Raw genomic sequence first — 21971 nt, 5'->3', positions numbered from 1 at the left:
CAAAAACGAGGATGCACGTGGTGAAGCAGGATTGGGCAGACAGCTTCCGATTTGAGGCTGACCTGACCACACCTCGGCTGACCTGACCACACCTCGGCTAACCTGGAGGGGAGCTCGGAGTGGAGACTACCTATGTGCTCGGTCAGTGGCTGGGGGCTCCCGGGAAGAGTGAGGTATCAGCCCCAAAGCTGAGGTATGTCCTGAAGAGGCCTGTCAGCTCACTCACTCCTCCCAGCCGACCAGCAAGTTCTTTCTTGGAGGGAGCACCGCGCAGCACCCTTCTAAGAGGAAATGGGATGGAGCTTGGGAAAAGCCTTCGGGCACGTGCTCCTCTCATGTCATCCTGGGTCCGGTAGGAGCCCTTCACAGGATGAGGGGCCACCGCTCACCCAGCTCTGGGAGAAGCAGGTTGGGTTTACTCATCCGGGGACGTTTCCCAACACTTGCTCTGACCTGGGTGCAGGATCCGGGGAGGGCCCCTACCCACCCAAAGTTCACAGTCGAGGGGACTTCACTTTTGGGGGCCAAATACCTGCAGGGTGAACAAGTGAGTGGTGAAAGCTGCTCAGAGATGCTTTATTGTCAGAAATAGAGACGGGCAAGGGGGCTTGGTGGACGAGTGGGGGTGGAGGTGAAGGCAGGCAAGGGCATTGCACACAGGCCGGGGCAGGGGGGAGAGGATGAGGGTCCCAGCTGGAGGCGAGGGGCTCCGGGAACACACTGGCAGGCAGTGGCTCTGGTGCCAAGTCCTGTCTGCTGCCTCCAGCTTCTGTACAGGCTCAGCGAGACATCATTCGCACAAACTCTGCCAGAACAAAGCCAACGTTTTCTGGTCTGCTCTCTGAACTCCCCAGGAGTGAGGCTAATATACTGGCCTTGAGGTGGGAGGGAGTGTGGTCAAGACAGGGCGTGCAAGGGAGTCCCCTGAATCTGGTAGCGAATAGGCCAGGAAGAGGGGCTTCATCTTACAGGGAAAAAAAAACAAATCTTGTAACTGAACCTATTTTCCTCTTTGCTTTGGCTGCTAGGAAGCCAGGAACACTCTGGGGCCTACCTTGGAGAATTTCTACACACTGATTTTCCTTGGCTTCCTATTCTTATTTAATCCTTTTTTCCCTCTTTTGGGAATGAAGCATAGAGAAAGAGCTGGGTTCTGGGTAGGCTGCCCGCATTCAGATCTTGACTCCATCCACTTCTTTTGCTAAGCACTCACGCTTCCCTAAGAACCGACTTTCTTCTCCTGCTTATGGGGATAAGAGTTCCTTCCTTCTGGGTTTTCGTGATGATTACCTAGGAGAGGACATAGGCGTGCTTAGCACGGCGCCTGGCACACACGGATTAAGGCTCTTCCTCCGTTAAAACCCTCCCAGGGCGAGCGGTGCTGAGCTTGGTGAGCGGTGGACGGTACCTTCAAAGTCGACCAGGCCGTCCCCGTTGAGGTCAATGTCACGGAAGATCTCGTCCACCTCCCGCTGGCTGAGCCGCTCTCCCAGCAGGGCCTTCAGGGCCGCCCGGAGTTCACCCAAGCTGATGCAGCCGTCCCCGTTGGTGTCGAACTGTGGCGGCGTTGGTTGCGGCATCAGGTCACAGACCGAACCGTTCATTCGTGCAGCCCCTCACTCCCAGCAGACAAGCAGGCCCCGCCCCCTCCAGCCCCGGTGACCCCACCTCCCGGAAGGCGTCCCGCAGCTCCCGGACGCCAATCATGTCCGCAGTCTCCGCCAGCAGCTTGGGGCCCATCAGCTCCACAAAGTCGTCAAAGTCCACCTTCCCGCCACCTGGGGGCCACGCCCATCAGAGACCTGGGACCATCAGAGACCCCTGCCCAGCCCTGGCGCCCTCTGCCTTTGGTCCTCCCCTTCTGGCCTGTGTCCCTCTCCCCTGCCCCACTAAGTGGGCCTTTCCCTCCCTCTGGGTCTCACAGGCTGGGTCATCTGTGTCTCCTGAGGGCTTTTCTCAGTTTTTCTGAGTAGTTCAGTTGGGTTCAAGTCCTGGCTCCAATGTTCTGACTTTGTGACCTTAAGCAAGTCACTTAACCTTTCAGAGACTCAGTGTGGAGAATTTCTACACATTGATTTTCCTTAGCTTCCTATTCTTATTTAATCCTGTTTTCCCTCTGTTGGGAATGAAGCATAGAGAAAGAGCTGGGTTCTGGGTAGGCTGCCCGCATTCAGATCTTGGCTCCAACCACTTCCTTTGCTAAGCACCCACGCTTCCCTAAGAACTGACTTTCTTCCCCTTATGGGGATAATAAGAGTTCTGCCCTCATCTAAAAAGTGGGCATGATGGTCCTTGACTCACCCACATCCTAGGGGATGGTGAGATTCTCTGGAGGCAGAGAGCTTGCCTTGAGAATGACCAAGGTCCCGAGCTCTGGGGGCCAACCTGTGTAGACACCTCTGTTCCCTGGGCTGCCCAGCTGCCCTGGCCATGGGCATGGCCTCTGGAGAACTGGGGGTGGGGCAGGTCTCAGGCACATACTGATTTGCTGTGAAATCTCGATGAGCTCCATCTCCGTGGGCATGTAGCCCAGTGTCCGCATACAGGCTCCCAGCTCCCGGTAGCCGATATAGCCGTCCCGGTCTCGGTCAAACTCCTGGAAGGCGGCCTGCAGCTCTGCCAGGCAGGGCAGAGTCAGTCCTTCCCCCACGTCCCCCTGGACCCCATCCTGGATTGGACCTTCTCCCCTTGGTCCAATCATTTCCTCTTTCTAAACACCCATTTCTCTTTGCTGCCTCAGGGCCTTTGTACATGCTATTCCTTTAATTCATTCTGCAAATATTTAAGGAACATCTGCTATGTGCCAAGCTCTGCTCTGGGAATATGGCAATGAAGAAAGAAAAAGAGAGAAAGAGAGAAAGAGAGAAAAAGAGAAAGGGAGAAAGGGAGGAAGGGAGGAAGGGAGGAAGGAGAAAGGAAGGAAGGAAGAAAGGAAGGAAGGAAGGAAGAAAGGAAGGAAGGAAGAAAAGAACGAACGAAAAAGAAAGGAAGGAAGGAAAGGAGAGGGAGAAACAAATCCTTGACCTCATGGAGCTCACATTCTGGAACACTCTCCCCTCCTCTTTGGTCCTTAAGTCACCTAATCAAGGAGGTCTTCCCTCTCAGTTCAGTCCCCTCTGGCCCATTTGTTCACTTCCTTGAGAGCACTTAGCACCATTTGTACTTGTAGTTGACTTATTGACATCTGACTCCAGAGGACACAGGCCATATCTGTCCAGTTTGTCATGTTTCCCAGTGCTCAGCACTGGGCCAGGCACACAGTGGGCACCCAGGAAGTGTTCACTGAATGAACAAATAAAAAAAGGGGACCGTGACCCACCTGGCAAGTGGGACCAGGGAAGTGAGAGCTGGGGGTTCTCTCAACCCCTCCCTGCTCAGTCTTGTCCCCATATTCTCACACGGATCTCCTGCGGAGCCTGCTCAGGCCCCCACCCAATGCCCCGCACTCCGGAAATTCTAGTTCTTTCCCCAACCCTTTACCTTCAATCTCCTCTGGCCGCAGCTCCCGGTCCTGAGGGGACACAGAGGGGTTAAGAATTCCCTGGACCCCCCAGGCACCTGCATCCCTTCCTTCTTGTCCTTTGGGGCCCCCTACAACATGCAGGCACAGGGCCAGCAGTGACACTGCTCCGACCCATTCCTCCCACCATTTCTGTTGATGGACCTGGGCACCTGGCCACTCTTCCCTGTCCCCCGTGCCCACCCTCCTCTAGGGCCGGAGCTCCATTAGCCAGAGATGGATCTGGGGTTGGGCAGAACCTTGGGCTTGGCCATGGGGGCCTCAGTGTCAGCACATGTCTCTCTTGTTCTCTCTGTCCCTCTCCTGGGAGCCCTGTCCCCTCCCTGACCATCCTCTTGGTGGCCGTCTCTGCCATTTCTCTGGATTGCTCTCTGCCCCCTTCTCTTTCTTTCCTGGCATGTTTCCCTGGGTCTCCCCCGTATTTGATCCCATGTCTGTTTCTCCACTCCCCTCTGCCCCTTACACCCCTGAGTCTGTGTGCTTTGCTCTGAGATCCCCACTCAATCCTCTCCCTCCACTCAAGGAGAAGGTGGGCACGGGCGGCAGGCGGGTGGTGACCGTACATACGGGCTGAGTGGCGGCGATGCTGGGCCGCAGGAAGATGCAGGCAGGCCCCACCAGGCTACTGAGCACGGAGCAGCAGCCCCTGCTCCTCGGGGCTGGGGCCCAGGCCATGGCGGGACCCCCTTGGCGGGGAGCCAGGCCACTGCCAGCAGTCCTGCAGCAGAGCCGGCCATGAGCTGGGACAGTGACCCCTCTCCCCACTCCCTCACCAGCCTCTCCCGTCGTTAGAACCCAGCACAGAACAGTGGACCCTCACCATCAACAACACTCTATGCTGGAAGGGTCCACCCCCTCACTGTTCAGTTGGGCAAACCGAGGCCCAGAAAAGGCAAGAGACTTGGCCACGGTCACTCAGAAAGCCAATGGCAGAGTGAGCCCCTGAGCTCATGTGCTGAGTCTCCCAGGCCAGGACTGACTAGCAGAGGGCAAGGGTAGCTGCAGGGATAGGGCAGTTGAGTGGGCAGCTGGGGGGCCTGACAAGCTTTGGCAGGGGAGGCCCAGTGGCCTGCAGGAGCCAAGACCAGGATGGGCCAGAGTCTGGGGGCTGCCAGGGAAAATCTCGGTCTAGGGTGGGGGGAACCCACCCCTCCATCCCCCAGCTGTGCTATAACCCCAGCTCAGCCTCTCACAGGGCTCTGCCCCCCGCCCCGCCACCAGAACCTTTCAGGGTCCAGGAAGCCTCCTGGCCTTGGCTTTCCCCCTTGACACTCCTACCTTAGGCCCCCGGTGTTGGGGCCACTTGGCACAGTTTCCCATGGGCCCTTGAACCATGCCAGGCCTGGAGTCCCGGGGGTAGCCCAGGGCTGGGCCTCAGCGGATGCTGTGGTCTCCCAGTAGCCCCCAGCCGCTCCCAGTGAGAGTCTGGGAGCACTGCAGGGGATTTTCCTAGGGTTTTGTAGGGGAGATTGGGCGTGGGTGGGCAGGCGGGGAGCCCTGGGCACAGGGGCTTGGGTCCTAATCTGGGATTATCTCTGAGCATCTCTGCTGGTGAGGGGGGCCACTCGGGGCATAAGGCCCCCCTGGAAGGCACAAACTCCCCAGGCTCACTCCTGAGGGTCTTCCAGACACCCCCTCTCCAGGACCCTCTCCCCCAACCACTACCCCTTATCTCTTCTAATCAGGAGAGATTTAATATCTTCAGAAGCAGGGCCCGGACCTGGGAGGAGGAAACCAGGTGGCTTCTGTGCTAGAGCAGGCTGGGTCATCTCTCCCCAGAACAGCAGACCCAGGAAGCCCCTGGCTCTCCCTGCCGGACCCTTGCTCTCACCCCAGAGCATCCACCCAGCCAGTCTGCCCTCGGCACACCTGCTTGGACCTGCCCCTTGCCCCCTGTACTTGGGCAAGGAGCCGAGGGCAGCTGACTTTGGGCTCTGTGGGCTGGAAGCAGGCCTCAGTGAGGGCAGAGGCGGGGAGGGATGCCAGCCTCCCTCCTGGGCAGCTGAGTGACTGCTGACCCCTCCGTCACTGTGCACATCCGAGGTCCCCTCCCTGGGCTCAGCCCTGGGTTGGTCCAGCGGGCCCCGGTTGGGGTGTGGCATCCCCACTGTTCCCTCATGGTCCCCCAGTTGAGGATGGCCCCATACCCTGGTCCCCTTTACCTGCCCGTAGGCAGCCTGCACCTGGGTCTCCAGCTCCTGGAGGAGCGCCCGCCGTCTGGTGGCTGCTGGGTTGGCAGGGGTCTGGCTAGGCCCCGGAGTGCCCTCGGAGGGGCTGGGGTCCCCCGTGGGGAGGCTGCCATCTGCCGGGCCCTGGGGAAGGGCCATGGAGACAAGGGCTTGGCACCTCCTGCTGGCTGCGGGGCACTGCCCACTCCGCTCCCCAGAATCCTGTGGAAGGACACTTAGTGGGCAGCTGTGGACGTGGTCCCCACAGGGTCCCTGCTACTCTTCTCTCTGTCCCTCGCTCCACGGGCTGATGGCCCCCAGGTCCTCCAAGGCTCCCGTCTTTCCTAGCTCCCCAGGCCCCTCACACAGCCCCTCCCTGAAATCCTAACCTTCCCCTGAGCTGCCGCCCTCATGCTGGCCACAGACTGTGCCCCGGGGCCCCTCCGCATCACACCGGCCTCTCTGGTTCCTGGGCTCTGTGTCTCCCCACATCCTCTTCCACCTCTGATTCTGTGTTGTTCTCTGCCCCTCTCTGCCCCCTCTGCTCCGTGGGTGTCTCTCTTTGTCCATCTCACCTGCCCTCCCCTCTCCACCCCCTGCCCTCTGCTGACAATCTGTCCAGCTGTGTCTCTGTGGGTCTCTCTGCCCACTCATGCCCCATTTCTTTGTCACTTCCCTCCTTCTGTTGCGTGAGACTATTTCTCACATTGGTCTGTCTGTCTTTCTGTCTGTCCATCCTTGCCCTTCCTATTCTCCCCACCATCCCCCTTCCCAGGATGGCTCCTGGATTCTGGAAAGACTGTCCCCCCCCAAGCCCTGCCCCAGACCTCCCCCATTCTCCCCACCCAGAGCCCCAGGCTACCTCTGCACCTCCCACCTAGCTTCTGCCGACCTCGTAGGCTAGGCAGCCCGCCGTGGCCTCTTGTGCCCCCTTGCTATGCCCCGGCCCACTTACCGCGCAGCTGCCTGCCCCTCACCTCCCCGAATGAGGTCAGTTGTCCTGCCCCGGCCCTGCTCCAGGCCCCTCATGATTTATTCACCTGCCCCCCGCATCAACCTTTGTCCAAGGGAACCAGATCCCACCAGACACCTGCCACCTGAGCTGGTGGCTCTGGCCTCTTTCGGCCACTCACGGCCATCCATTCATGTATTTCTTTTGCAAACATCCGAGGTCTGCCGGGATCCAGCCCCAGGCCAGCTGCTGGGGCCACATGACAGACCCCGTCTGCCCTGAAGTCCCTGCTCTCAGGCACATCTAATTCAGAAAAGGGCCAAGAGACAGCCTCCAAGTGCTTGGGGGCACAGACTCAGGCATCAGGAAGGCTTCATGGGGGAGAAGCGGGGATGGGGCGGCATTCTAGGCGTTGCCCACCAATGTTTAACTTGGTCCTGGGCAAGCTTCAGCATCCCCGGCAGGGATCAGCTGTGAACGGGCGGGCGCCGGCATTCAGCAGGGTCTGTGGGTGGAGGCCCACAGGAGGGAGGCAGGGTGGTAGTCCCTGGAAAGGGTGATGGTGGCAAGAGGCTGGAGGAAACTTCAGAGACTGAGTCTTCAGCAAATGTTGGTGAAGCCCCTGCTGTGTGCCTTCCCGGGTGCTGGGAACCAGTCCCTGCCTCAGGCCGGCTGTGGAGGAGCAAGGGCAGGGGAGGGCCCGACAGGCAGTCAGGGGGACCCTGCGGTGATGGGGGCTGAGGCAGTGACCTGTGGGCCAAGGTCAGAGGGATGAAGGGAGTGACCACATGCAGATGGGTGGCCATGCGGGCAGAGGGGACATCCTCCACAGAGCCCTGGGCAGGTCTGAGGGTCTAAGGAAAGGCCAGGGTTGAGAGGCGAGTGGATGCCGGCCGGTGGTCTAGGGTGGGAAGGGCTCATTGTGACCATTCACACTGATCATTTGGAGGCTCAGCTTCAGCATCCTTCAGCCCCTCTGCACCCCGGGTCACATCTCCTCCCGGAGGCCAGGAGTGCACTGCATCCCCGGAAGCACGGCAAACATCCCTCAGAGACAGGAATGCTCCTGTTTTCTGCAAGGTCATAGAAAGGGCCTGCAGGCCTGGGTTCCCCCATGCATTTGCTGTGTGACCCTAGGCAAGGTATTTCACCTCTCTGAGCCTTAGTTACCTTATCTGGAAAGTGGAGATGGACCTAGTATCTGTCTCATGGTGGCTTTGTGAAAATTAAATGATAAAAGGCCTAGCAGGTTCCCAGCACATAAGAAGCGTTCAAAAAATGGTGGATGTCACATGTGATGAAAGATTCCATGTCTAAATAACCATCTAAGAAGGTGGGAAGTGTTGAGAAATGTGTGTCCCAAAGTATAAGCCAAAGGAGTGGGAACTACAGCTGGTCAGGGAATAGTGGGTAGAAATATTTTCAATGAAGGAGCAAAGCCTTCGTGTCCAGCTCCAGTGTCCAGGATGGCCAGGTGGATCAGTGGTGGACAAATGAATGGATGGATGGTTGGGTGGGTAGGTGGGTGGTTGGATAGGTGGGAGGCTGACTTGATGGATTGGTGTTTGAATGGTTGGTGCTTGGAAGGATGGACAATTGAGTAGCTGGATGGATAGACGGACAGACGGATGGATGGATGGATGGATGAATGGATGGACAGGTGGGTTGCTGACTGGATGAAAGGATAGGTAGGTGATGTGATGGGCTAGTGGTTAAACGGTTGCATAGACAGATGGACAGTTGGCTGGATGGATAGGTGGGTGAATGAAAAGATGGATGGATAGACAAGTCGAGGATGATTGGGTAGGTAAATGAGTAGTAGGTGAGTAAATGGAGAGGTGGATGTCTTTCGTTCATTTTTTTTTTTTTAATTTTTATTTATTTATGGCTGCGTTGGGTCTTCATTGTTGCGCACGGGCTTTCCCTAGTTGCGGTGAGCAGGGGCTAGTCTTTGTTGCAGTGCGCGGGCTTCTCCTTGCGGTGGCTTCTCTTGCTGCAGAGCATGGGCTCTAGGCACATGGGCTTCAGTAGTTGTGGCACGTGGGCTTCAGTAGTTGTGGCTTGCCGGCTCTAGAGCGCAGGCTCAGTAGTTGTGGCGCATGGGCTTAGTTGCTCTGCGGCATGTGGGATCTTCCAGGACCAGGGCTCAAACTTGTGTCCCCTGCACTGGCAGGCGGATTCTTAACCATTGCTCCACCAGGGAAGTCCCGAGAGGTGGATGTTTTGATGGACTGCTGGTCTAATGTTTGGTTGTTGGATGGCTGAATGATCGGGTAGATGGGTATATGGATGGACAGATAGAGAGGTGGAGGTGGGTAGATGGCTGGGTGGATGGACTGCTGGTGTAGGTCTTTACAATCTTCATTCAAAGAGTCCATTAGGCTGGAGACCATATCTTATCTATTTCAGTGTCTCCCATGATGTCCAGCCCACTCATTGCTGAGACACACTAATTAATGTGTGAATAAAGATTTTTTTCTTTATTCACCTATCCACCCAGGAAGTGGGGACTTCCCTGGCGGCCCAGTGGTTAAGACTCTGTGCTTCCAATGCAGGGGGCTCGGGTTCGATCCCTGGTCAGGAAACTAAGATCCCACACGCTGCACAGCACAGCCAAAAAAATAAATAAATAAAAATAAAAACAAAACCCAATAAGAATTTCTAAAAAAAAAGATGTGTCTATTTATCTCCTCCTACTCTGAGCTGAGCTGTGATTCCTCTGATGGCAAACGACGTCTCCTTCTCTACTCCGTTCCCTACAAGCCAAACCCAGGCTTGGCACCTGGTAAGCACCATACACAGATCCATATTGAGACACCACCTCACGCTCACCAGGATAGCTAAAGTGAAAAAAGACAGACAATAACGATAGGTGAGGACCTGGCGAAGTTGGAACCTTCACATGCTGCTGTTGGGTTTATAAAATGGTGCAGCCACTTTGAAAAAGAGTTTGGCAGTTCCTCAAAATGAGTTACCATATGACTCAGCAACTTCAGTCCTCGGTATATACCCAAGGGAATTGAAAACATCAGTTCACGCAAAAATGAAAAAAAAATGTATACAGCAGTGTTACTCATAGTCAAAAAATGAAACAATCCAAATGTTCATCAATGTATAAATGGGTAAGAAAAATGTGTACATCCAACCGATGGAATATTATTCGGCCATAAAAACGAATGATGTACTGACACGTGCTACAACACAGATGAAGCTTGCAGACACTCTACTAAGTGAAAGCAGCCAGACACGAAAGGACACATAGTGTATGATTCCATTTACATGAAATGTCCAGAAGAGGCAAATCCATGGTGACAAAGTAGGTTAGTGGTTGTCAAGGGATGGGGGAGTGGGGTTGAGGAGTGATGGCTAATGTGTACTGGGTTTCTTTTCAGGGTGATGAAAACGTTCTGAAATTAGTGGTGATGATTGCACAACACTGAATATACTAAAAACCACAGAATATACCCTTTATAAGGGTGAATTTTATGTAGCAATAAAGCACATATATATTTTAAAACCCACCAAAGACAGGTGCTGATATATACATGGACTGGAGGTGGGGGATGGACACAGCGAGGTGCCTGCCTCATTTGGCTTCTCAAGCTGTGTTTCTGGGCCCCAGAGGAGGAGGCCATAGGGTGGCCACAGAGCTAGACCACAGGCTGGGCCAGTGGAGCCACAGGGCTGTGGGTAAAAGCAGCCACTGAAACACCACAGCAGAGTGTCAAGCCAGCCCAGCGGACAGCTTCTCCAGGGGACCCGAGGAGTATGATAGCTGGAGGGTGTGTGAGCTGGCAGGAGGCTGGCCAGCTGGATGGCAGGGTGGCTCCCACGCTCCCAGGTCTGTGATGCTTGTGCACAAAAGGAAAAAGGAGCGCATGCGTGCTCCAGGCCAGAGCAGGTGGCGGAAACTTTCTGAACCTTGGTGTCCTCTTCTGCATAATGGGAACAGGAATCCCTCCCTCCCTCCCTCCCTCCCTCCCTCCCAGGGTGTGATGGAGATGACCTGAAACCATTTATACAAAAGCTCTTTGTAAGCTGCTAAGTGCTGGGCAGATGTTACTCCAGCTGTGAGTCAGGGATAGATCCCGGCTCCTGGGCCGCCTCCCCCATCCCCTCCCAGCGCCAGGCAGCTGTGGGCTCCAATGAGGCTAAGAAGTGTTCCTGATAAACTGCGTTTGGTGTTTTCCCATGATTGCAGTGGATGTTTCGACACCTGGACACCTTCCTCTTTCCTCGTGGCTCTGACAGGAAAACCAGGCTGAGACGGGCCAGGCTCAGTCAGGTCCCAGTTCCCAAGGAGGACCGCCCCCTGCCCCCACCCCCGCCCCTCCAGAACCAGGAAGGGGCCCGTAGGGAGACAGGAACGGGCTCTGCCTGGAAGGACGCAGCCCTCCCAGGTCCAGGAGGTCCTGCTCATTCCAGTCTGTCTGTCTTTCCATCCACCGTATCCCCAGGCTCAGTCTGTATTTGAAGAGTACAGAGCACTTCGACTCAGTCAAAAATCGGTTTGGAGACTACAAGGCCTTGCAGAAGAAAGAATGAGGGTTAAAAGTGAGGCCCCTGAAGCCAACCAGACCTGTTTACTAGCTGTGTGACCTTGGGAAAGTCGATCTGTGCTTCAGTTCCCTCCTCTGTAAAATGGGATCAGAACAGGACCAAGTCTTAGGGTTGTAATATGTGTAAAGTTCTCAAGGCAGCCCTCAGTCCCTAAGGGTTTGCTATTATTATCAAGGAGAGAGGATGCGGAAATGGGTGTTTATTGAAATAGCATTCATTCAAGCAAAAAGCATTTATGGAGCACCTACTGTGTGCTGGTGCTGGGGTGCTCAGTCCTGGCCCTCTGGGGGCCCTGAGGATGCTGTGTGTTCGGGGGCAGTAAGCAGGTGTAGCGACTGTGTGCTGCTAAGTGTGGGTGCCTCTTGTAAAGCCACTGCGCATCAGGCAGGGTGCACACCTGCAGAGGGCAGGTGCGCCCCTCCGGCCCTGCTTCACCACACCCACACCTCGCCCCGACCAAGATCAAGATCCGCTCGGTGGTGACTTGGCGGATTCCTGGGGTGGGGCGCGGGGTGGAGCAGGACCTTAAATACGAGGCCTGCGGGTCCTCCCCACTTCCTGCCGCACTTGCACTCCGTCGCCGTCAGTGAGTACGGTCTGGACCGGGTGGGGGGAGGGGTCGGCTGAGCCACCCCCTCTCCTAGCAGTCTGACCCCCAGACTGCCTGCCTGCGGGGGTCCTCCTTCATCGTCCTGTCTGTCTGTCTCTCCTAGTGCCGCCCTACACCATCGTCTACTTCCCGACCCGAGGTGCGGCCGCTGCTCCTTTAGGAGGGCGAAGGGCACAGACAGGGGCCCCAGCAGGACCTCCAGTCTGGACAGCCCGCGGCGGAGGCGGAGGCGGAGGCGGACGCTGAGGCGGAGGCGGGACCCCCCGGGGGGCGGGGCCGGGATCTCGGGCCCGGGCCTCATCCTCTCTGGGGCCAAGGGCGGGGCGCTCTATCCATCTGTCTCTGGTCCCTTCCTGGGGCGCTGTGGGCTGGGTCTGCCTCCCTGTCCTCGCCCCCCGCCCCCCCCAAGACACGCCGGGGGCTCCACCCTTTCTCCACGGTCCATCTGCTCCGCAGCAGGCTCGGAGGCTAGAGTTTGTCCTGTCCCCAAGTCCAGTTCCCATACTCCTGACTTCCCCAGGGCGCTGCGAGGCTGGGGTCTCTGCCCATCCCCACACCCCGTCCTCCCCCTCCCCCAGGGCGCTGCGAGGCCCTGCGCATGCTGCTGGCCGACCAGGGCCAGAGCTGGAAGGAGGAGGTGGTGACCAAGGAGTCCTGGTTGCAGGGCCCACTCAAGGCCTCCTGTGTGAGTGACTGTGCTGAGGCAGCAGTTGGGCCTTTATGGGACAGCACAAGGGTGCGGGGCAGCTGAGCTCAGCGTCCCTCACCGAGCCCTTCCCCCTCCCAGCTGTACGGGCAGCTCCCCAAGTTCCAGGATGGAGACCTCATTCTGTACCAGTCCAATGCCATCCTGCGACACCTGGGCCGCTCCTTTGGTGAGTCCTGAGGTCGAAGGCCGCCCAGTCCAGAAAAGCACCTGAAGGGTCCCTCCAAGATGTCCTGGGGCCTGAGTTGCTGCCACCGGTCCTGGGGCTGGAGGGCAGGCCACATGGCCCTAGAGGAAGGGGCAGGGCCTGGGTTAGGAGGGTTCTGGGTTATAGGGCTGGGGCTGCCGGTCCACCCGGGCAGGGGCCATACAGGTCTGGCTACCCTCCAGCTAGTCAGCACCACATGGGTTCACTGTGCCTGTTTCCTGGATGACAGCTCAGAGGCAGTCACCAGCCACCACGTGTGTGCTGCTATAGGCTAGAGCCGCTGTGGGTGTGCCCAGGAGCTTCAGAGTAGACCTCCTGCCCGTTTCTTCCTGCTCTGGCCTCACCTGAATCTGGAAAACCCATGCACACAGTGAGCAGGCCTGTGGCCTGTTTCAAGGGTGGCGGGAATGTGGCTTAGGGAGATGGCTGCCTCTTCATTGGCTATCTTGGTGGGGAGGGGGGGGTGTCCCAGGAGGACAGAAGAGCAGTGGGATGAGCCAGGCCCAGGCCCACCCTAACTACTGCAGCCCCAGGGTGAGAGGACAGAGGCCTCCAGCCGTGGCCTGCTTCCCCATCTCTCGCCCCACGCTCTCCTGCACTCAGAGGGACACACCAGTCTGCAGAGCCAAGTTCTGTCCAGGCCCCACAAACGGCCACTCCTCTGGCCTAGGGAAGCATGATCAGAGGCTTGGCCCACACTTGCAGGCGACAACCTGGAGGAAGGGATTGGGGCGATGTGGGCAGGGAATTTCTGACTCCCAGGGACCCAGGGTGTGGTCTCAAAGACAAGCATGGGCTTCTGCTGGGTATGTTCCTTGGGCTCGTGGAGATGGGAGCAGCAGAGTTGGGGAAAGAGGACTCTCCAACGCAGGGGACCTGGTTTCCCAGCCCTGAGGCCTGCAGGCTTCTGGGGGAGAGGGGAGCAGCGGGGCACCAGCCTGGACAGAACCTGACCCTCTGTCTGGCCGCTGACCCAGGGCTCTACGGCAAAGACCAACGAGAGGCAGCGCTGGTGGACATGGTGAATGACGGTGTGGAGGACCTCCGCAGGCACTGCAGCCACATCATCCATCACGGCCATGTGAGCAGGCTGGGCTTGCACTCAGGGCTGGGGCTGGGGGGCTGCCCGGGCCAGACATGCCACGGGCCGCCACGGCATCACTCCCTTTCACAGGAGGAGGACAAGGCCCAGTATGTTCTGGAGCTGCCGGGGCACCTGAAGCCTTTTGAGACCCTGCTGTCCCAGAACCAAGGGGACCAGACCTTCATTGTGGGCGACCAGGTGAGTGCTGAGTCCAGCCCGTTGTAGGTCCATTTCTCAGAAGGGCAAACTGAGACCAGAGCAGTGCCATGACTGGTTCACTGGAGTAGCCAGAGTTCTGGCCCCCAGTAGCCCCCCTCTCTCTTGACCACATTCAAACCCCCTCCCGCCCCCACCGATGCAGAGCGAGCACGTGAGCCATTGGTTCAGCAAAGCTGGGCAGACCAGGGGACCGGCTCGGGCTCCCTGCCTCGCACCTCCCACACCCACCGAGCCCCTGCCCCGCTCTGCCCTGCAGATCTCCTTCGCTGACTACAACCTGCTGGACCTGCTGCGGATTCACCAGGTCCTGGCCCCTGGCTGCCTAGACTCCTTCCCCCTGCTCTCGGCCTACGTGGTCCGCCTCAGCGCCCGGCCCAAGCTGCAGGCCTTCCTGGCCTCCCCGGAGCACGTGAACCGCCCCGTCTTTGGAAGCCGCAAGATATGAGCCCTCTTGGCCTCCCCTGGCAGACGGGCTGCCCTTGGGACCAATAAACACGGTGAGAGGAAAGCTGTGCTGTGGTCACTGAGGGACCGGGTGGCCACAGGGGGCCCTCTGCCCCTTCCCAGGCTGCGTCTCAAAAGATGAGGGCTGGGCTGGGCCCTGGAAAAGCCATAGGTCCCCAGAGCTGCCGGGAGACAAAGAGGAGTTCCAAGTCCAGAGAGAAAGATGAGATCCCAAACCTCAAAGATCTACCCTGGACAACTTCCTGCAGGAGGGGTTGACCCCCTCCAGGGGGTACTCATGTTTATGGCAACCTGGGAACCATCTCCATCTGGGAGAAGGGCCGCCATGTAGGGAACAGACAGTCCCTGACGTCTGTGTGATGAGTTCTGTCGTCCGGCACAGGCAGGGCGCTTGGTCTCTGCACACTCAGGTGCTGTGCACACATGCCGCTCGGGAGTGACACGCACGCTCGGGTGTTTCACCTGAGTGAGTGTTGATGTTGTCCATTCTCTTGTGTCCCCCACAGTCACCCGCAGGCAGGGCCCAGGTGTATGGCTGAAAGCAGACCTGGGAGCTCTGGGCGCATCATGCTGCTTGGGAAGCCGGGGGTGGGGGGCGTGGTCAAGGGTCTCCTCCCGGACCCTCTGTCAGCCCTTGGCGGGAGCACCCTGCCACCTGCCCGGTCCCAGCCCATCTCTCCCCTCCTGAAAGACTGTGACCGCCTCCTGCCTCCTGTGGCACCCTCAGCCTGTCCAGCCCCTCCCGCTGGCTCTTTGGAGTCAGATAATTCCAGAATGCCTGGCACTCCCAGTGCAGAGCTCTCATGGCTTCTTGCTGCCCTTCAGGCAAAGGCCACAGCCTGAGGAGCCTGCCAGGCACTCCTAGAAATGAACTCTTCGGTCGCCAGAACATTCCCCACCCCCCTGCCCGGTTCACCCTTAGAGCTGCTCTCAGCTCTCTGGACAGCCCAGCCCTCCCGCCCCTCCCAGCCTTTGTCCCCGTGGCCTCCTCCGGCCCCCCACTCTCCCCGCCACCCCAATGGCCACGCCCCTTCAGCCCTCAGCTCACTGCCCCTCCGCTGTGGCCAGGTGCCCTGGGCACTTCCCCCTCTCCTGTAGCTCCGCTCTGTGGGGTCTGGCCTGCCTAGTGGTCTCGGCTCCAACCGTCCTCCTTTGAGGTCAGAGAGCCGATCAGGTTAATTTCTGTCTCCCCCGCCCCCAGGTGAGGTGCTGACTTACCTTTACCCGTCAGGAAATGGGTGTGCAAACACCAGCAAGAGCTGCCTCTTTGTGTCTGGGACACTCTACCTCCATGGGGGAGGCCGCAGGGCCTCAGTAGTGCCCCCCTCACCCCCATCAACCGAGCCTGTTTCATAAGGTCTCCTATCACAGGCCTGTCCCAGTTCACAGACCTGGTGGCCCTGCTCCATTCTTGCCCCATACTAGGGACTTCTCGCACTTAATCCCCTCAAGGGAGGAAACCCAAACTCAGAGAGGGAAGGCAACTTGTCCAAGGCCACACAGCTTATCAACGGGAGAGCTGGAATTCAAACCCAGGGCTGAGGAACTCCTAGGCGGTCCTCGGAAAGGGAGGAAGGGAGGGGGCTGGGGCCAAAGGAGTGGGCAGGAGGCCATTTTCAGGAGCAAGAGTGACTTGGGCCCAGGCAGGTGCCAGATGCTCCGGCGGGTGGGCAGGGGCACTGGTGGCCACTGTGGAGGCCTTGCCTGCCAGGCCAAGGACTTGGTGTTGACCCCGGGGCACAGGGGTCACTGCAGGCTTTTGAACAGAAAGGAGGACTCTTAGAAATCTGAGCCTGTAAGTGCTCAGGGAGCCTCAGGCATCACCTAAGTCTACACACTCACCTTACAGACAGGGAAACAGAGGCCTGGAGAGCGGAATGACTTCCCAGGTTCATGGGCAAGTGAGTGGGTGGGCCGTGGGGATGTCCTGGGCCTGATGCTCCTGGTCTGGATGCCTGGCTGCCCCTTAAAGGAGCCTTTGCCTGAGAGACTCCAGCAGGGTGAAGAGGGTCTTTTGTGCATTAGATTTGGGGGGCTGGTGGGCAGCTTTGGTTTCTTTGGGTGGGAAACCCCCAGGAAGGCCCACTGGTCTCCGAGAGGACGGCGTAGAACCTGAGCCCGCATTGCCCTGGAGGCAGAGATTGGGCCACGGGGGTTCACGGCACAGGTGGAGGGGACAGTGGCCAAGCGAGTCCACAGAGCAGGCTTGGGGGACACGCGGGCTTCCTGCAGGTCTTGGGACAGTGGGAGGAAAGTTACTCTTTTGAAAATTTCCTGGGGCTTCCTTGGTGGTCCAGTGGTTAGGACTCCATGCTTCCACTGCAGGGGGCGTGGGTTCGCTCTTTGGTCAGGGGACTAAAGTCCCACATGCCGTGCAGTGCGGCCCAAAAATAAATTTTAAAAAAAAGAAAGAAAAAAAACTTCCTGCAACCAACTGCTTCCACATTCTTTGGGGTGACTGGGCTGAGTGTTTTTGATTGTGCAGCTCCGTGACCCCAAGAAGGTGGCTAGAAGAGGCCCCTGCCGCTGAGAGGAGGGACTCCGGGGACTGGCAGGGCCCCAGTTTGGGCATCTGGTGTAAGCTGGTGCAGCAAGGATGGGGGTGATGAGATCACCAGGTGGGGGAGAGACTGGGAGCCCCTCCAGCTGGAGAGGTGACAAGTGACCCCGGGACTGAGCTTCCTCCAAGCAATGCCCCAAGCATTTTATATATATTTACTCATTTAATCCTCACAAAAGAATCCACCTAGTGGATGCTATTAATATCCCCATTTTACAGATGAGGAAATCGAGGCAGGGAGAGGTGAAGTAACCTCCTCAAGGACATGCAGCTGGTTACGAGGCCAAGCCAGTTTTCGAACCCAGGCTCTCTGGCCTCAGAGCCTGCGCTTGTAACAACTCTCCCAGCTTGAACCAGAGTGGCTGCAGTTACCAGCAGGCAGCTGGTAACTCTGGTGACCCCACCCTAATTATAGGGGGACAAGAACCCTAAGAGAAAGGTTAGGCTTCCACCCTCTCAGGGTGGAAGTGGGACAGGTTCCAGTATAGAGGCTGGAACATTTAAAGACTGGTGACTGGGTTTGCTCCCCAGCTTGGGAGGAGGGACGTGGCGGTTACAGACTCAAAACACCGGTCCTCCTGGGAGCTCCTGGTCCTTAACCGGCTGCTGCTGGGTCAGAAGAGGTGGAATCTAGGGTGCTGGCATCAGTTTCTGCAAGGGTTTGCCCTTTAGTGGCAGCTCTGGGACTCAAAAGAGTCTCCCCTGGGGTACCAGCCTGGGGAGGGTGGGGATGAGGAGTGCAGGCAGTCACCCCAGACCTCAGGGGTAGAACCGGGGCTGCTTTGAGGCCTCGAGTCCGGGTCTTGGCCCGTGGGCCTCGCTGCCCAGCCATGCCAGAGGCTGCGGGAATGTTAGCTCATTCATAAGTCCTTCTTAGCCTTGTCTCTGGCCTCCACCACCTTCTCCTGGCTCTGTCAAGGTCCCGGCTGGCTCTGGTTTGGGCTGCCTTCCCCCTCTCCAGCCCACTTGGTGAGCTGCCGGCGGGCTCTCTTCCCTACCCTGGAGGTCGGAACCCCTGGCTGCCCTTCCCCAGATGTACAACCTCTCTGGGCCCGTTTCCTCTTCTGACATTCTGGGCAGTCACAAAGTGCCACACTGTTTACCAAGCACCTTCTATGTGCCAGACACTTAGCGGCTCTTAAAACTTCCATTTTACAGGTGAGAAAACTGAGGTCGTCAGAGCTGGAATTTGCACCCAGGCAGACTGCCTGCCAAGCCTGCATTTTTCCCTAAGAGCCCCAGAAAATGCTCTCAAACGTGCTCTGGACGAATCTAGTCATCAGCGAAGTGGTTATTTAAAATGTTAATGTTAGTACAATGTTAAATATCCTGATTGCAATCAAGTCAAAGCCACAGGAATTTTAGAAGCAAGAGTACAGATCACGTCCAACCACTGGCCTGCTTTGCTGTTTGCTTTCATGGCTGAGAGGCTGGAAACCAGCTCTGCAAACATGCGGAGATGAAACCAGGGTGAGCATGAACAACTGGGAGGCTCCACTCACCGACCCTAGGGAGACGTTTACCCCCAAGAACTGCTGAAGTTTGTCCAGGAAGTGCTTTTGGCAACACCGCTTGAACTCCAGATCTTCCCACTGGAAGACTTTGTTTGGACCCGGGGTGCCTTGGCATCTCCAGATGGGATTTTCCACAAGGTCAGGAAGATATAGCCCAGGATCCCGCGAGCTTTGCCTGCTGTCCCTTCAACTTATTTGCATGAGCCTTGTGCTTAAGAGAAGCACCCAGGGGAGAAAATAAAACAAAGGCTTTTGGCTCACCCATTGGCTGCATCCATGACTGTGTTCTGGCTCAAAAGGGTGTCAACAATGAGAAAGTGGTGGCTTCTCAAAGATTCAGGCTCAGTACGTTTAAGTCTTCAGATAGACCTACGGATTAGGCCACACCTATGGAAAGTTACCATTTTGAGAGTTTGAAGCAGTGGCTTTTTCCTGTTATTCCAAAAATAGGGCAACTGGGACTTTGGCTCATAAATTCGGCCAAGGCAGAGTTAGACACACAACTGGGATGGCCGCTCAGCTCTGACCTGGCAGTATCCGTGTGCATCTCCTCCTCCAACCCTGCCAGCCCCCATCACCCCCTGCCGGTACCAGGCCCTGTCCTCCAGACACATGTGACCCAAGCCCAGCTAGTCACCAAGCCCCAGCCCCAGGCACAGTGGATGGTCCAAGGTGTGAGCCCTCGCAGGGAGCTGGGCCCATCAGAGTCCCCCCCTGACCCATCCTGGACAGCGCTGGCCAGGCACCAGGAGCTCCCTCTGCGACCAGAGCTTTCTTTTCTGTACAAGAGTCTGTGAGGATGTGACTTTGGAGTAGACTGTGGGGTTGGTTACAACTGAGAGAGTGGAGCCTGTGTGTGTGTGTGTGTGTGTGTGTGTGTGTGTGTGTGTGAGAGAGAGACAGAGAGAGAGAGAGAGAGAGAGAGAGAGAGAGAGAGAATGAGTTTTTTTAGGCCACAATTACAGTCCCCAAGAGGCCAGATCCACTCTGTCCTTCCTCTGGTTTGTTTATGTGGCCCCAGACATGGCTCTCTTTTGGAGTTGAGTTTCTGTGACTGCAGCTGAAAGAGACTGTGATAGTTTCCAAATATGTACACAAACGCTTTGACAATTTTCCCCTCAGAATTTGGAACCAATCTCCTACCTCTTGAGTGTGACTGGACTTAGTGACTTGTTTCTAATCGCAGGTGTCGAGGAGATGGTTGCGGGATGTGCAGGACGAGGTCGTGGAAGGCTCTGTGGCTTGCTCCTGACTCCCGCTCTTGGGTCACCAGCCACCCATCATGAAGACACTCAAGCAGCCCTGGTGATAAGGAACTGAGGCTTCGTGCCAAATCCAGCACTAAATCATCATCCATGTGAGCAAACTGTTTAGAAGGGACTCCTTACCCTGCCTTGCCCGTTTCTTTCCATGGGAACCACAATAAAGACTTCTGCCCACAGTTGCCCATCTTTCTCCGCCTCTTGATCGACCCTGGTGCATCTTCAGGCCACCAACCCCCAACCCCAGCGTGGCATACCTCGTTCTCTTGGGATCTGTGAGAAACAAACTATCTTTTTGATGGCAGCTGCCTCTTGATCTGTTGGCCTCACCATACCTAAATAATAATAAAACCTGTATTTAAAACAGAGACCCTGGGCAGCAACTGCCCAGCCAAACCACTCCCAAATTTCGGACTCAGAAATGGAGATAATAAATGCTTAATGTTTTAAGTAGCTAAATTTTGAGGTCATTTGTTAGGCAGCAATAGATAACTAATACAGAGTTGGTACCAGGCCAGCACCATCCAGCCCCAGCGTGGGATGAACATGGAGCAGATTTTAAGCTTCACAAAGCAAGGCAGGTGCTCTGAGGTTTAATGAGCTACTTTCCAGACGTTTTCTGGTTCCTTTGGTTGAGGTTTTGGTGTCTTCTCTGAGGCCACTCAGCAGAAGCGTTGATTAGTGCTTGGGACAAAGGCACATCCTTCAAACAGGAATCTTTCCTTTGATGATCCCAATTCCTGATTGCAAACCCAGCGTGGCCAATCACCCCCATGTACGTTCCAGTGATTAGTTTTTCCACGCAGCTCATTCATGTTGAAGAGCAGCTGATGAGCTCGACTTGCCCCTTACTTGCTGTGTCATCCAGATCTTGATACCCCAACAAGAAAATACATCTAAAACATTTAGCTCAGTGCCTGGCACATAATAAGCGCTCAATAAATGGCTGAACACAATTTTTGTAAGAACCCAGCTCTGCAGATATTATTGCCACCCTTAGTTTCAGGGCTATCTCAACATCTTGAGAAAGCGGCATGTCTTCTTTCACCATATATTTTGTACAAATAAGCAACTGAACAGGAGGAAAAAAAAAACTGATGGTCAGTTGACCTCTAGCAAAACCTGAAGTTTGACATTTTCAGTCAGTCGTCGTTCTGCACTTGTGTGTAGAATGAAACAAAGAAATATTACTCCATTGCGATTTTCTCTCCAAGTAAAGATTTTTAAATCGAGTTTTTTATTATTCAGTTTTTAAGATCAACACATTATTTAAGAATGAAAACCAAATGGATTGTTCTAATCACAACAGGTTGAAAAGCTATCTTCTCACAGACAGCCCTTGATAGGTGATTCTTCTGTTTAAATAGTGTATTAGTCAGCGTTCTCTGGAGAAACGGAACCAGTAGGGGAGATATACATAGATAAGATTTATTACATGATTATGGAGACTGAGAAGTCCCACAGTCTGCCGTCTGCAGGCTGAGGCCCAGGAAAGCCAGTGGTGTGGTTTGAAGGTTTGAGAGCTGAGGGCTGATGCATTGCGTTGGCCAAAAAGTTCATTTGGGGTTTTCTGTAATATGTTGATTTTTTTTTTTTTTAGAAGATGTTGGGGGTAGGAGTTTATTAATTAATTTATTTATTTTGGCTGTGTTGGGTCTTCATTTCTGTGCGAGGGCTCTCTCTACTTGCGGCAAGCGGGGGCCACTCTTCATCGCGGGGCGCCGGCCTCTCACTGTCGCGGCCTCTCTCGTTGTGGAGCACAGGCTCCAGACACGCAGGCTCAGTAGTTGTGGCTCACGGGCCCAGTTGCTCCGCGGCATGTGGAATCTTCCCAGACCGGGGCTCGAACCCATGTTGCCTGCATTAGCAGGCAGATTCTCAACCACTGCGCCACCAGGGAAGCCCATATATTGATTTTTTTGCCCAACCCCAATATTATAGATTCCAGTCCAGCTCAGAAGGCGTGAGAACCAAGAGTGCTGAGGGCAGGAGATCGACGTCCACCTGAAGGAATCAGGCAGGAAGTGAATTCAACCTTCCTCTGACTTTTTGTACTATGGAGGCCATCAATGGATTAGATGAAGCCCACCCACTTTGGGGAGAACCATCTGCTGGAACATCTGTCCTTCCCCACGCACGGCAT

General features: G+C 56.2%; 2 protein-coding genes across 3 annotated transcripts; one reads left to right on the top strand and one right to left on the bottom strand.

Annotated features, from left to right (window-relative positions):
* Positions 1 to 563: 563 nt before the first annotated feature.
* Positions 564 to 4917, bottom strand: LOC103070894 (calcium-binding protein 2). Of its 2 annotated transcripts, none has more exons than XM_007450421.1 (6): positions 4799 to 4917; positions 3481 to 3511; positions 2482 to 2616; positions 1669 to 1778; positions 1409 to 1556; positions 564 to 805 (listed from the first exon to the last, which is right to left on the bottom strand). In XM_007450421.1, exons 1-6 carry the CDS (start codon positions 4853 to 4855, stop codon positions 780 to 782), a joined length of 507 nt encoding a protein of 168 aa, XP_007450483.1. In that variant the 5' UTR covers positions 4856 to 4917; the 3' UTR covers positions 564 to 779. The 2 variants fall into 2 exon arrangements, with proteins under 2 accessions (XP_007450483.1, XP_007450484.1); XM_007450422.1 differs by having other exon boundaries at positions 780 to 805; positions 2476 to 2616; positions 4799 to 4840.
* A 738-nt stretch (positions 4918 to 5655) lies between these two features.
* On the top strand, positions 5656 to 14472 carry LOC103079831 (glutathione S-transferase P-like). Its single transcript, XM_007450455.1, has 8 exons — positions 5656 to 5751; positions 11662 to 11782; positions 11914 to 11949; positions 12389 to 12495; positions 12598 to 12685; positions 13702 to 13805; positions 13899 to 14006; positions 14284 to 14472. Exons 1-8 carry the CDS (start codon positions 5656 to 5658, stop codon positions 14470 to 14472), a joined length of 849 nt encoding a protein of 282 aa, XP_007450517.1.
* The last annotated feature ends 7499 nt before the right edge of the window (positions 14473 to 21971 follow it).

Source organism: Lipotes vexillifer, unplaced genomic scaffold (genome assembly GCF_000442215.2).
Source record: "Lipotes vexillifer unplaced genomic scaffold, Lipotes_vexillifer_v1.1 scaffold1477, whole genome shotgun sequence".
Taxonomy (NCBI): Eukaryota; Metazoa; Chordata; class Mammalia; order Artiodactyla; family Lipotidae; genus Lipotes; species Lipotes vexillifer.
The sequence above is the reverse complement of the archived record's forward strand: the minus strand, read 5'-3'. Positions and strand labels throughout refer to the sequence as shown.

Excerpts from the sequence above, each read along its gene's own strand:
- LOC103070894 (XM_007450421.1), bottom strand. The coding sequence starts at position 4,855 with ATGGTTCAAGGGCCCATGGGAAACTGTGCCAAGTGGCCCCAACACCGG. Across the intron at positions 1,779-2,481 it reads CGAGATTTCACAGCAAATCA|GTGGCGGGAAGGTGGACTTT; the intron begins GTATGTGCCTGA and ends CGTGGCCCCCAG. Across the intron at positions 1,557-1,668 it reads TGCGGGACGCCTTCCGGGAG|TTCGACACCAACGGGGACGG; the intron begins GTGGGGTCACCG and ends ACGCCGCCACAG.
- LOC103079831 (XM_007450455.1), top strand. The coding sequence starts at position 5,656 with ATGGCCCCATACCCTGGTCCCCTTTACCTGCCCGTAGGCAGCCTGCAC. Across the intron at positions 13,806-13,898 it reads ACATCATCCATCACGGCCAT|GAGGAGGACAAGGCCCAGTA; the intron begins GTGAGCAGGCTG and ends TCCCTTTCACAG. Across the intron at positions 14,007-14,283 it reads CCTTCATTGTGGGCGACCAG|ATCTCCTTCGCTGACTACAA; the intron begins GTGAGTGCTGAG and ends TCTGCCCTGCAG.